Source organism: Balaenoptera acutorostrata, chromosome 2, assembly GCF_949987535.1.
Source record: "Balaenoptera acutorostrata chromosome 2, mBalAcu1.1, whole genome shotgun sequence".
Classification (NCBI taxonomy): domain Eukaryota; kingdom Metazoa; phylum Chordata; class Mammalia; order Artiodactyla; family Balaenopteridae; genus Balaenoptera; species Balaenoptera acutorostrata.
In genome coordinates, this window is record NC_080065.1 from 154,652,270 (window position 1) to 154,666,145 (window position 13,876).

Consider the following 13,876-nt stretch of genomic DNA (forward strand, 5'->3'; position numbering starts at 1 on the left):
TAGCTTTATGGCCTTACGGACTTTGCTGAAATGCTCCCTCTCCTATTACTCTGGAAAGAACAAGAGATGCTGCAGGCCCAGGGCCCAGAGCTTCCTTGGAAGAGGAACATGGGGAGCGAGCAAGCCTTTTCATTCTTCATTCTTTCATCTATCAAATGACATCCCGTCACCAAGAACAGGTGTGGTGGGAAACAGGCATGAGCGAAGGCGGGGCCCTCTATTAGAGGTGATGAATGACGGCCTGGTCCAGGCTGAGGACTCAGTACTTCCTCCTCATCCATCTCCTGTCTCTCCGAGGTGTGGATCTTTTCATCACCTCCTCATTTGGCATGGATGTTCCCCAAACCCTCTGCTGGGAAGACACAAAAAAGGGTGTGTGTGTGTGTCTGTGTGTGTGTGTGTGTGTGTGTGTGTGTCTGTGTGTGTGTGTGTCTCTGTGTGTGTGTGTATGTGGAAGGGGAGGGCTGGGGGAAGCAGAAGGAAGAGATGGGAGGAACTGGCTCCCTTGGAGGCTAAATCTAGAGGATGCACACTTCTGGCTGGGATGAACCCATTCATCTTGAAGAGTAATCCCCGCTGCAGAAGAGGGGAGACAGTTGTATTAATTTGTGCCTCTGCGATCTCATCTTCATTGGGGGAAAGAGAGTATTTGTTACTGGAACCACTAATGGAGCAGTTTGCCAGCAATTTTCCCATTTCAAACAACATCTCAGCTGCTAATGTGGAATGGTTTGTCAGGCCTACCCATAACACAGACAAATCACTCTCCAGGCCGAAGGAAGGGGGTGAGGGGGGGAGGAAGAGGAAGGGCGGGTGAGAGGAGAGAGGGAGCATCAGGACAGATCATTCTTGGCTGCCGGATGAATCGAGTCTACAAATGAGGCTGCCATGGTCTATTAAGAGAGCCTCCATGGGGCTGGAGGGGCTGGGGAGCGTGCTCTGTCGAGCACGTGGGCATAGGCTGGCTGGACAGCGGCCTGGCTGGCCCGCGGTGAGCCAAAAAGCACGCCACAAGGTCGCAGAGGCTGCGGGCTCCTGGATATAGCCACCCACAGAGGCAGTAGACCCGGGCAGGCTGCCTTGACTGAGAAGTTCCAAGGACATTCTCATTTTCCAGCTGAGCAGAGTTCAGGGATTTCTCAGCCAAGGCAGCAGCTCCGTGAACCTCTGGGGCTGCCAGTCGGGTGGCAAATGTTCTCCAGGAATCCTGGGATTCACCTGCCATTTTGGCAGGGGGATTGCGGCTGGAGGATGCCTCTGGAGAGAGCCACTGTCTGTAACGATGGCAATCCCCTCAGTTTCTGCAAGAGGATCCACTGCTCCCAGCTGCAGGCCAAGAGCCCAGGCAAGTCAGGTCAGCTGGCTGACCGTGCAGTTCATAATGAATAACGTCCACTTTAGTAATGGGTGCAAGAGCTAAGGGAAGGATGAATCAGTGAGTAGGATGTGATACCTATCCCCAAGGAGTTTAATAATCTGGTGATAGAGACCAGCCCAAGACGGTCCATCACAGAACCAGATTTTATTGCTAACATAACAAGAAGAGTTGTCCTTTATGGAATCGAGCTGGTTTATGTCTATTATCTCATTGAATCCTTACACTTCTGAGGCAAGCTGTGTTGGCCCTACTTTGTGGACAAGGAAAATAAAACCTACATGGATCAAAGAGCCTATCCGAAGTGACAGAGCTAATGAGTGGCAGAACTGGCATCTTTCTCTTTCCGTCCATTGGATGCACTGCCTTCTCTATTTTTTGAAAACAGAGAAAGTGAAGTCCATATACTAAAACAGCTTTCCCAAAGTCCCAGAAAAGTTTAAGGGGTGAAGACCCCAGTACTCATTCTGAGACATCATGCAGCCTCTGCAGAAGTAGGTATGTTGTAAAAAGGCTGTAGGAGTTGAGGCAAGATGGAATATAGATGCATGTGTGTGTATATGTATATATATATATACACACACACATATATATTAATATATGTATAAAATATGCAAATAGAGTGCAAAGGTGTGGCTTTGAACAAAGAACAAAGAATTCCCATCTTAGCCTGTTAACCCTGGCAGGGACGTTGCTGTGTATCCTGTACTCTTCACCCTTGCACACTCTGGGGATGGTCTTTATTTCTGCAGTCTCTCTGCCTCTTATGCTGCTGTGGGTACCCGCTGGACATCCAACCCCTTACACGGTGCCAAGGCCAGGACGTGATGTGGGTTAGCCCTGCCCCAGGGGGCATTAGAGTTTGTCAGTGTGCTTCAGGTGTAAAGTTAAGGCAAGGGTGAGGATAGTAACAGTAAGAGCTACTATGTATCAGCTTGTACTTGAAAGTCAGGCATCAGACTAAGAGCTTTGCACCGTACATCTAACTTAGTATTGACACCTCTCTGAGGCAGATCCTGTTTGTTTTCACTACTCCCACTTTAAACATGAGAACACTGAGGCTCAGAGATGTTAAGTCACTTGTCCATATTCACAAAGCCAGGAAGAGCTACAGCTGGGACTCAAACTCAAGTTCATCCAATTGGAAAGTCTGCACTCTCAGTCACTGAGCTTTGCTGAATACCGTGTGCTGCGGAGGCACCTTCATTCCTTTAGTCATTGCCCGTTCATCCTCAGGAAAACTGCCCCTCGGTCAAGGGAGGAAGTCTGGGGTGTGTGCGCACACGCACGTGTGTGGGCACACACACAGTCTCTACGCAGCAGGCAGCCTCTGGTGGGTTTTTGCACAGCTTGGAACAAGCATGCAAAGATCCATACTCCCGGTGACAAAAATTCAGTGTGAAAGACAAAAAGCAGCATTAGCATCAGCAAAAAACTGTCACATTTAGGGATGTGTCTGAAGCCAGCGGCTGTCTTTGGTCTCTCTTAACTGGCACATGTGTCTTTCTTTGGCAAACATTCTTCAGGCTGCAAACTGATTTAATAGAACTAGCATAAAAACAAACATACAAATCAAACATCTGAGCATCTTCCGGCACTGGTAGAAACAATGCGAACACCTGATGGGGATTTCAGCCATTTGCGTTCTGTATTGATTTGCCCTAGTTCCTCAGTGCTTCCTTAATGATCTGCCATTTGCAAACACGCGACTGAACACAATATATTTCTAGCGATACATAAGTCAACGTGATGCCAGAGGAACTGGCAGGGGCATAGCTGGTGCAGGGCCATGGCAGCAAGTCAACTGATAGAGAGTTTCTGGAGCTGGATTAGAATACTGGTTGCAATAATGGTGGACATCTACCATTTATTGAGGGCTTTTTATATATCAGACACTGTGCTCTTCACACACTGGCTCATTTTATTCCTTCAACAATACTACAAAGCAAGTAGTATCACTAATATAATAACAACAGAGATGAGGCATGTGGGCATATGTGACATGAGTCATTCCTAACCAGCTTTGCAGAGTACCTGGCATTGCCTACAGAAAAGAGAGGTGCAGACACAGAGCCAGATTTGCTCTTCTTATTATATGCATATTCTCAGATGTCTCCAACAGAGAAATCTTTGTCATCAACTTAGAAAAAAATGAGAACTTGAGACTAAAGCATTCTATCATGTCACATATGTGACACATGCATAAGCTTTTTCCTTTTAGATTCCACTTAGTAGCTTTCAAACATTGTGCTAATTTTCTACACAATTATGTTATATTATTTAATCTTCATGGAGAATCTCTAGTAGGGACGATGAGGCCCGTTTTGCAAAGATGGGAACTAAGTGAAACATGAGATGTTAAGAAAGGTACCCAAAGAGGCAGAACCGGGATCCAAACCCAGGACTATCTACCCCAAGGCTCTGTTCTTAATTATTCTGCTGCCTGATCAGCTTCACCTTTATCCCACCTGCCCCCAACCCACCCCATCCCCCCTCCTTCCACATGGAAGCCCCCCGGAAACCTGGTGTCCTCAGAAGAAGATGTGGTACGTATATACAATGCAATATTACTCAGCCATTAAAAAAAGAACAAAATAATGCCATGTGCAACAACGTGGATGCAACTAGAGATTATCACACTAAGTGAAATAAGTCAGAAAGAGAAAGACAAATACCATATGATATCACTTACATGTGGAATCTAAAATACGGCACAAATGAACCTATCTACAAAACAGAAACAGACTCACAGACATACAGAATGGACTTGTGGTTGCCTGGTTGCCAAGGGAGAGGTGTGGGAGGGAGAGGGATGGACTGGGAATTTGGGGTCTGTAAATGCAAACTATTACGTTTAGAATGGATAAACAACAAGGTCCTACTGTATAGCACAGGGAACTATATTCAATATCCTGGGATAAACCATAATGGAAAAGAATATAAAAAAAGAATGTATATATGTGTAAAACTGAGTCACTTTGCTGTACAGCAGAGACTGGCACAACATAGTAAATAACTATACTTCAATTTTTTAAAAAAAGGAAAAGAATCCCTGATGTTGATGATTTCCAGAGCCCTCCAGCCCTTTTTTTCTGCTGGCTGCTTTTTTTTTTTTTTTTTTTTTTAACTTCTCTCTCGTTTTAAAAATGTCCCTGGTGACCAGTATCGTGGGAGCATATTTGCTTTGTTTAGCAGATAAACCATTGTTTATCTCCCCACCCCAGATAAACAATGGGGTTGAGGGGAGGCTAGGTGGAAAATGGGGCTACCTTTTCCGCTAGATGCTTTTGATTTATGATTTGACGTTTAAGTCCATCCACAACCTTTCTCTGGCAACTAAATTTACCTGTTATAGCCAAGGGCATGGGACTCGGGATGACACTAAGTGGAGGTATAGAGCGAAAATGGAAGAAGATGGGACAGAGATGAAGGTGAGGTTCTAGGCACAGATGGCCCCTCTCGAGCCCTGAGGCCAGGAGGGCGGAACGAAGACCACAGAACAGAAGAACGTGTGGGCCTCTGGCTCTTCCCAGAATCTATCCCTGCTGGAGGCTGCAGCAGGTTCAGAGAAACGACAGGGAGCAGCAAGGACAGCGCTGTGGGTGGGAGCTCAGTTTTGAGGAAAATCTGCAGTGAACTGTCTCACTGTGGGTTCTCTGGAAGAAAGCTGTTTTTAGAGGAATTGGCTCTGCTATTCGGGGAGACCAGTGCACACTTCTCTGAGCTGCTTTGGCTTTGAAAAAAATATAGCAGAGTCTGCTAGATTGCTTTTCATGAGAAATAGACCTTCCTTCCCCTGAATGTTGGGGAGCGTAGAACCCCTCCCAAGGTTTAAGTGCATCACTGCCAGCTAAGGATTGCACATGTAGGGAACAGAGAACCAGATGTGGTGCAAAGCAACCCTAAGGAGAAGGAGAAATCTGGGTTATATAGATGGCTATGGACATGAGGTGGAATTCTTGATGGTAAAAAGAGAAGTCACGTTCAGATGTCTTTGGGATGATACATCAGACACTTCCTGTGCATCTTGGGGTGCATGCTACAGTTTCTACTCTCTGCTCCCTCTTTCTTATCTTTCAACCTCCCCCACCTACTGGTCTTCTCTCATTGATAAGAGGATGAATTTTAACTGCTTGAAAGACTTTTAGGCCAACACACAGATCCCCAGGCACGGGCTTCGTTGCCTCAAGGAACAAACAGGTCTCCTCTGCAAAGGTCTCTCTTACATGTCACCTCTCCCAGTACCTAACCAGAGAATCTTGCCTCATCTGCTTTAATGTCTCAGCTTTATTTTGTCACAGAGGAGAATGAGGCAAGCACAGCAAGAGAAGTTCTAGGCGATCTGTCTGGTGGGTCGTGTGTGCCCAGTCAGCAGGGGCAGCCTTATTTCCATGTCTGCATACATTTGCATGAAGATGAGCTACTGCCAGCCTCCATTCACAATGCAAGTGGCTAGCCTAATTCTTGAACCTGTTCTCTCAACCATAATCTTCAAAGAACTGACGGAGCTTTATGGAGGGATCTTACGCAGGTAGCTTCAGCTCCTGTGATGTGGTTTCCAACCTTTCTCACCATGCCTAATATAAAAGTGGTGGCAGTAGTAGCTGCAGTTGTAGTAAAATAATACCAATCGCTGCTAACATAGTATATCCTATGTGCCAGACCCAATACTACGCATCTGATAGCATATATTCATTTCACTTTCACACGAACCATTAAGACAGTACCACTAGCCTCCGAATTTTTCAGTTGAGTAAACCAAGACTCAGAAATGTTATCTGCCAATGGCTAAAAGGCAGGGCAGAGCTAAAATGTGGGTCTGCCTGAATTCATCGTCTACACTCTTAAGACCGTGCTTGTTGTTTGTGGCTGCTTAGTTTTAGAAGTACTCTAGCTAGGTTGGCCATTCCCAGACTTCTAGATTTCATAGGCTAGGTGGTTACAGACCTCTTATTTTGTCAGTTAAGGCAATCTCTGTGTGTCTGTTATACATAACATTTATATATAGACTTATATTTATAATTATATAATAATGACACATATGATTAAACACATATTTATATTACACACACATATTCATCCTTCAGTGGTCATCATTTTATAAAATGAAGAGTATTTTTAACAACAATGATAACAGAGTAAGGAAGTCTAGAAATTTAAAATAAAGGACACTTCTTGAAATGGAATATTTTTGCTCAATGGAAAAATATCACATTGTTCTTGTTATTCTTACTTGACCTCATTTAAGGAAAAACTCAGTAATAATCAGACAGTCTTTCAGAAAGAACTAGCCTAGCTTGTCAATGTTCCTTTTAAAATTCAATGTCCAGGTGTGAGCCCAACGGCCCAGGTATGGTCTGGCCTCCATGGGTCGCATCTCCAGTGGGGACGTAATTTCTCTCCCCCAGACACCTGAGCTGTGTGCCCGTGACGCCCAGGCTGGAGGTACAGGGGTGTGGAGTGGGAGAGGAGGGCGGGCAGGCCTGAGCTCCTGAATCAGGGCTGGGGTTTGGGACCTGGTCAGCGGAAGGTCTGTGGTTGCCAAAGAGAAAAGATAAAAACTGGCAGATGGGGCTTCCCTGGTGGCGCAGTGGTTGAGAGTCTGCCTGCCAATGCGGGGGACACGGGTTCGAGCCCTGGTCTGGGAGGATCCCACATGCTGTGGAGCAACTGGGCCCGTGAGCCACAACTACTGAGCCTGCGCGTCTGGAGCCTGTGCTCCCCAACAAGAGAGGCCGCGACAGTAAGAGGCCTGCGCACCGCGATGAAGAGTGGCCCCCGCTCGCTGCAACTAGAGAAAGCCTTCGCACAGAAATGAAGACCGAACACAGCCAAATAAATAAATTAAATAAATTTAAAAAAAAAAGTGTGTTAATTATTAAAAAAAAAAAAAAAAAAAAAACCTGGCAGATGGAACGGGAAAGGAACGAGGTGGGGCAGAGAAAGAAAGCAACATGCTATGGGAATCTGAAATGAGATGAAGGTTGGCAGGAATTCTGTCTTGACACCCTCATTGGGAGGCCCAGAGTCCTACCCTGGCATGGATGGAGGGGACGGCTCTTGTGACGAGGAACACAGGGTTAACTGGGTGGAGAAAGAGACCGGGCTGGGGAGGAAAGTGGGAAGACCGTGGGTGCAGAGAGGGAAAGAAGCGGGGCGGTGGATCAAGGGAGGGAGAAAAAGAGAAGGGGGAACGGTACAGCAAAGGCAGAGAGGAGGGACAGGCATAGGGGGAAATGGGGGACGAAGGGCAGGGGGTGGGGATGGGTGGGACAGGTGTGAGGTCTAAGTGAAGTCCCGGGAAGGAAGGGCTCTCCAAGGCTAGAGCAACGGACCACAAGGAGTGAAGGCAAGTCACAGTAAAACACAAAGGGAATTCACTGTTGGTTTTTGCTAAAAGAAGACTGACGGCTGAGTGAAGGTGGAGGAAGGTACAGAAGGTGTGGATGTCAGGGCCAAAAAAACACTCGTGGCTGACTCGCTCCTGCCTGCAGGAAGGGTGTGGAGGCATGGGTTGTGTCCACTGGGGCTGGGAAAGAACGTTTTAAAGGGAATCAGAGAAAAGCTGGCAAAGCAACTGAAGAAAGAAGAAATGAAAGCTCCCCTGTTGTAAGTTATATGTTTCTTCTCATCTCAATCAGGGTGAAACAAAGTCATTAAAATGATCTGGCCCCTCATTACCCCTCTGACCTCATCCCCTGGCACTCTTCCTTGTGTTTACTCCACTCCAGCCACACTGGCCTTCTGGTATACCACGCACAGTCCTACCTCACGGCCTTTGTGCATGCTGTCCCCTCTATCTGCAATACTCTCCTCCAGATATCCACTTGCTTTTTCTCTCACTCACTTCTTTATTTTTCTGCATAGAACCTACCATCTTCTAACATAATATCTAATTCACTTTGTTCTGTTTATTGTTTGTTGCACTCTTCCCTCAACTAGAATGCAAGCACCATAAAGGCAGAAATTTGGTCTATTTGGTTCACTGCTGCTCCCTAAGCACAGAACAATGATTGGACCACAGTGGGCTCACAATAGATGTTTGTTGAATGAATGCATGCATGAATGAAAGGGTCAGTGGGTCATCTATTGGAATGCACTGGGAATAGAAGGGCATGCATAAGAGGAGAAAGAGGAGGGGGAGGAGGGGAAAAGGGAGGAGGAGGAAGGAGAGGAGGGGGAGGGGGAGTAGGGAGAGGAGATGATGCAGCAGAGAGGTGAGGGAAATGTATACAATATCTTTTATTTGGAGGCATTTTATTTAATGGTGTTTGTAGTTGGGGGGGTTCCATCTAATCATGTGTTTAATAAAGCCATCTAAAGATGAAGGTAGAAGTGAAAACAGTTATTGTCATGTAAAGAGTGATCTTCAGGTCAATGTTCACTGACCCTCTACTCAATCCAGAATGAGACACTGGCCATTTTCTAACATATGAGAGAAGAGTGGACAAGATTAAGCTACATGGACAAACAAATTTTACTGGAGTTTTGGACACCTGTGCACACACATAGACACACACAATCTTGTCTCATTACCCAAAGGTCTAATCTAGATGACAATAATCTGATTTGAGATGATTAAGAGCTCAGTCTCTTGCTCAGTAATAGTAGCTGTGAAATCAGTTCATTATTCGTATACTTTCCTCCTCCACCACCATTTTATAGAAGGCTTGCCCTTGTGTCAAGGGCTATATTAAGTGCTTTACGTGTGGTATTTCATTTAGTTTTCACAATGACCCGTTGAGTAATACTATAATTATCACATTACTATAAATGAGAATACTAGAGACGAGGGAGAGCAATTATTTTGCCCATAATCACAAACAGCTAGTACATGGTAGAGGCAGGATATAATCCCGGGGTGACTCTAGGGCAGGGACTGGCCAACCTTTACTGTAAAGGGCCAGACAGAAGATATATTAGGCTTGGTGGGCTGTAAGTTCCTTTGTCACAACTACTCAATAATGCCCTACAAGAACAGCCATAGGCAATACATAAATGAATGGGTGTGGCTGTGTTCCAATAAAACTTTATTTACAAAAATAGGTAGTGGACATACTTGGCCCATGGGCTGTCATTTGCTGACTGTGCTCTAGAATCTATGTTCTTAAACCCTGAGCTATCATACCTGGGAAAGCCTGGAAAGAGAGCAAAGGGATTGCTGAGTGCTTTCAACAGTCAGCTCTAACAGCCCAGCGTGCCGCCAGCCTGTGGGGGACTGGCTGAGACCAAGAGGCGAACTCGCCAGGGACAGAGGGCGGCAGGCAGGCACTTACATTTCAACGATGCCCTCTGGCAAGTTGGCGGGGATCTCCGTCAAGCCCTTCCCTCGACAGTCCACGATGTTATTACTGCAAGTGCAGGCTGAAGGGCAGGAGATGGAGTTGGCATTGCAGGATGGAGGCTCCGAGTGCGGGCCTGTGGGACCAGAACACAATGGTCAATTCATGTCAGTGTCAGCAGCCGCCTGGGCTTCTGTGTCTCTTAACCGGCTTCCCAAGGAGGCAGCGTTACCTGATCAGCTACCTGAAAAATCATCACCAGCTAAACATCGGCCCTCAGATGGAGACACAGCTGCCGCTGGCTAAACATTCAGCCAAGAGGAGACAGTCCACCCTCGACCTGACCATTTCTAGATTGTTCCACTTGCTCTGTCATCCCCTCATCCTTAGTCTTTCAGAGACAGAGTTGCTCTCAGAATCAATCACACATGAAAATATGCCACTGCAGTGCAAAGAGCATACGCTGGGACTACTTTTTCAGGGCGTCCCATGTCTGAATGACATTCCAGGGTTTTGGGCTTTTATCTGGGGCTTGGATACCGCATGTAGACGCACCTTCGTTTCTTTCTCAAGTGGCTGGAAGTCACTATCAGAACCAAGTGGGAAGAGAAAAGGTGACAGAATTTCCTCATTTGGGGCACTGATGTTGTCCAAGTGTCAACAGAGCCATCAACAGCGACATCCAAGGCCTTTTCAAACAGCTTTTATGTCCAAAGAACATGTAAGTAAAACTTATCTCATTAGAAAAAAAGTGAATAAGTTACTACATATTTTGGAGTCTTAGTTTTGTTTGAGGTGAGAACCCGTGTGAATTTAACGCAAAGTGGTAAAAAACCCAAGAAAATGGCAAGGAAGGAGCTTATTTAGAAAGCCGAATGAAGATAAACATATTAGCAAACTAACTCAAGATTCAAAGAGTCATAAGAATCTTAATCACTTTCTCTGGTGGTCACACCAAATCGCTAACAGAAGTAAATTCAAACATTTTAAAGACACTGTATAAGTTTTCACGCTATGACTGTTTCTTCAAAGTGAGGTAAGAATCGCAAACCTGTGGTTAGTTTCTCAAATGCGGACACTGTGGTCCAAAAGGTAAACTCAACCCAATGGCCTTCTCAGGACCTTATCCTATACCTGGGGATCCAGCCAACAGGGGTGATTTCAATGTCTTTCCAGATCCACCTCCCTGAGCAAAGGGCCATGGGCTGAGACCAAACTCAGACTAACTCTGCAAACACCCTCACTGCTCAGACATGGACCGTCTGGCTGGGGGCTCTTAGAGAGAGGTTAAACGTGAAACATGGAAAATACCTGTAGGCAAAGATGATTTTGGTTTGGCCCCTGTTCACTGGAGAGGCTGAGGCTGGGAAGCCAGAGCGAGTCTAGCTACGGTGGTAGAATCAGAGGACTGACCGGGCCTGGGGCAAGTCCTCGTTTGGACAGTGAGTGAGCCTTAAAGCAGAAGCTCCCCTCTCCACGTTCAACAGTCCCTATACTTGGGGGTGGTCCTCCTGCAAGACTCAAATCGATGCCTATGGCTTAATTTGGAACATTTACTTTGCCATAAGTGCAACCCAGTGACCAAAGATTCTTACTTCCCTTGGCCTCACTTTCACACACACACACACAGAAACACAGACACACAGACACACAGACACACACACACAATTTAAAAACATCCTCTTAGGTGGAACATTCGAGCAAATATTCTTGTCTAGGGTACAAGGACTTCAAACTCTCCAGTGTCACACTAGTGGATCTAACAGAGACCATGGAAAATGCCAGAGAGATGACAACTTACATTAACATCCCCAAGTGGAACATTCTCTTAGAGAGAGAGGTGGTGCTGGCTTTGTTCCAAACTGGGAAAGTCTTTACATTTCTGAGAAAATGACAATCCCAGAGAGCCAGCCTGTAAGAACCTCAGATCAGGAATGAGACTGTTGTGGCCAAGAGTGTGGGCTCTGGAGTCCCACTGGCTCAATTTGAACCCTGGTTCTATCCTATCATCCTTATGTCCCCGTGCCTCAGTTTTCCCCACCTGTAAAATGGGGGAAACAACAATACTTACTTCATAGCATGGCTTTATTGCTAAGGCAAAGGAAATTAATGCACGTAAAATATCAATATTTAGAAGAGGGCATGAAACAGAGTTAGCGCTTAGTCGTGTTATTTGTTACTGTTTTTGTTGTTATTATTATTATCACTATTTTTTGGCTGCACCATGCGGAACACAGAACTTCCCCAGACCAGGGATCGAACCCTCGCCCCCTGTGGTGGAAGCATGGAGCCTTAACCACTGGACCACCAGGGAAGTCCTGTTATTGTTATTATTAATAATGCGTCTGGCTCTGCCACGAATTGTCTACAAGACCTCAGGCAAGTCACAGTAACCCCCGCCCTGAGCTTTTCTGCTGCCATCTTGGTGAAGTTTGGACTGTATGACTTCTGAAGTCCTTTCTGGGTCTAGAGATCGACTACTGTTCTTCAGAAAAATGGAAGCAGAAGACACCTAAAAGCTTTCCCTCCTCTGCTGCATCTCTTTGCAGGTGGCAAAGAGGATCTACAGCGGGCAGGGCTCACGTCCCCTCACCTGCATCCTCCCAAGGAGGCTGGGAGCGCCAGGACTGCAGGTGTCAGGGCTTTTGAAGTGTAGATGGTGCTCCCCAAAGAAAACTGCCATGCCTGGCCCTGCATATCAAGGGGCTCGGGTGCCTGACCAGCCAGGGAGACACGCCACACCCCACACCTTCCTGGATGGGAAGCATCAGGGGCTCCAAGGAGCCCTGAGCCTGAGCACTTGCCTTTCTTTCCATCCACTGAGGCACAGGGTATCCGATGGCCGTCCCTCTTTTGATCTGTCAAAATATTACTTAGTGGGGTGTGTCAGAAAAGAGCGGAAGAAAGGCATTATGTTTTAGGGCTCACATGGGCAACAGAAAGTTCTGAAATGGAGTTTCTTCAAAGGTACCCCTTCTGACTTCTGTGCTGAAATGAATTCTGTTTAAACCAGACCCAGGCTGCAGCTTTGAGTCCCTCTGGGAACGAGCTATGTCTTTCACAGGGTGGCTCTGATTTGGAAGAAAGGGTGTGCTACATTGCAAAGGATGTTGTCAAGGCCAAAAAGGATTTGAAAAGCTTCCTTAACCAGGTCACTAACAACACCTTTAATTACACAGAGAGAAACAACGGTAATTATAGTCTCTGTCAGCATCCCGGGCTGGCAGCTCCCCAGCTAGGTATTCACACATGGCAAGGATGCTACTCTCTTGTTGAAACAGAACACTTCAGGTTTAAGCCGGGGTTGAAAGATTTGTTTGCTTTCCCTGGAAACATTCTCCCTTAATCAATGCTGGAGGGACCAAGCCTAGTTCCCTCTGGGCCTCTAAGTCCTGTGTGGTAGAAGTCCTTCCCCTTTGCTTTCTGTCTCTGGACAGAGTGAGACTAGAATGTAAGTTCTACAAGGTCAGTGACCTTTTCTGTCTTATTCACTATTATATCCTCAGTGCCTAAAAGAGGGCCTGGCACAAAACACTCAATAAACACACCTTGGGTGAGTGAGAGGATGAATACATGAATGAAATTGCCCCAGAAGCCTTAGAGACATGGGGACTGAATGCCACCAAGCTACGGAGGTGAACGATTCTTCTGTAAGGACCGTGAGGGGAGGCTCCCTGAGTTCTGAGTGCCCTGGGCGCCGGTCCATAGCATCAGCCTCAGAGTGGGGAAACGGAGTGGCAATGGGTAGACAGGACTCTCACGCCTGAAGCTCAGGTGTCCTAGGTCCTCTGTCAGCAAATCCATCCCTGCCAGCCTTTCCTGTGCACACACGTTGAGGCTAAAGAGAGTGATGCAGGAGATAGGAGATTTCCAAGGGGGACAAAGCGAGGAAACACCTACCTTTCTACCCAGCAAACTCTATGACGACAAGCTAGGAAGCAGAGAGGAATGGGAGCAGAGCTTTTATATTGGGGTAGAAGGAGTCTCTGCGTCTCCTTGATGGAAAGGGTCTCTCTAGGTGTGTGCCTGCCTGCATGCACGTGTGTGTCCCTGTTGTACGATGCGTTCTCAGGGGGCCTGTGAATCCTCACGGTGCCGACTGGTACCACTGCCTCTTCTCCCTGGCACCACAAGGGCCTTAAATCAGAGCGTATTGATGAACTAGCAGGCAGACCCCCTGTCATCTACTTTCTAAGACGTTCTCTTATAAACCTAGGAG

The 13,876-nt window shown here is 46.6% G+C and overlaps 1 protein-coding gene across 3 annotated transcripts in view; it reads right to left on the bottom strand.

The window, feature by feature from the left end:
- Positions 1–13,876, bottom strand: part of SLIT3 (slit guidance ligand 3) — a 625,193-nt gene that overhangs the window by 129,220 nt on the left and 482,097 nt on the right. For all 3 annotated transcript variants that reach the window (XM_007171383.2, XM_007171384.2, XM_057541374.1), the window contains exon 9: positions 9,652–9,793. In XM_007171383.2, coding sequence (XP_007171445.2) covers positions 9,652–9,793 — 142 coding nt within the window. The remainder of the gene's footprint in view (positions 1–9,651; positions 9,794–13,876) is intronic.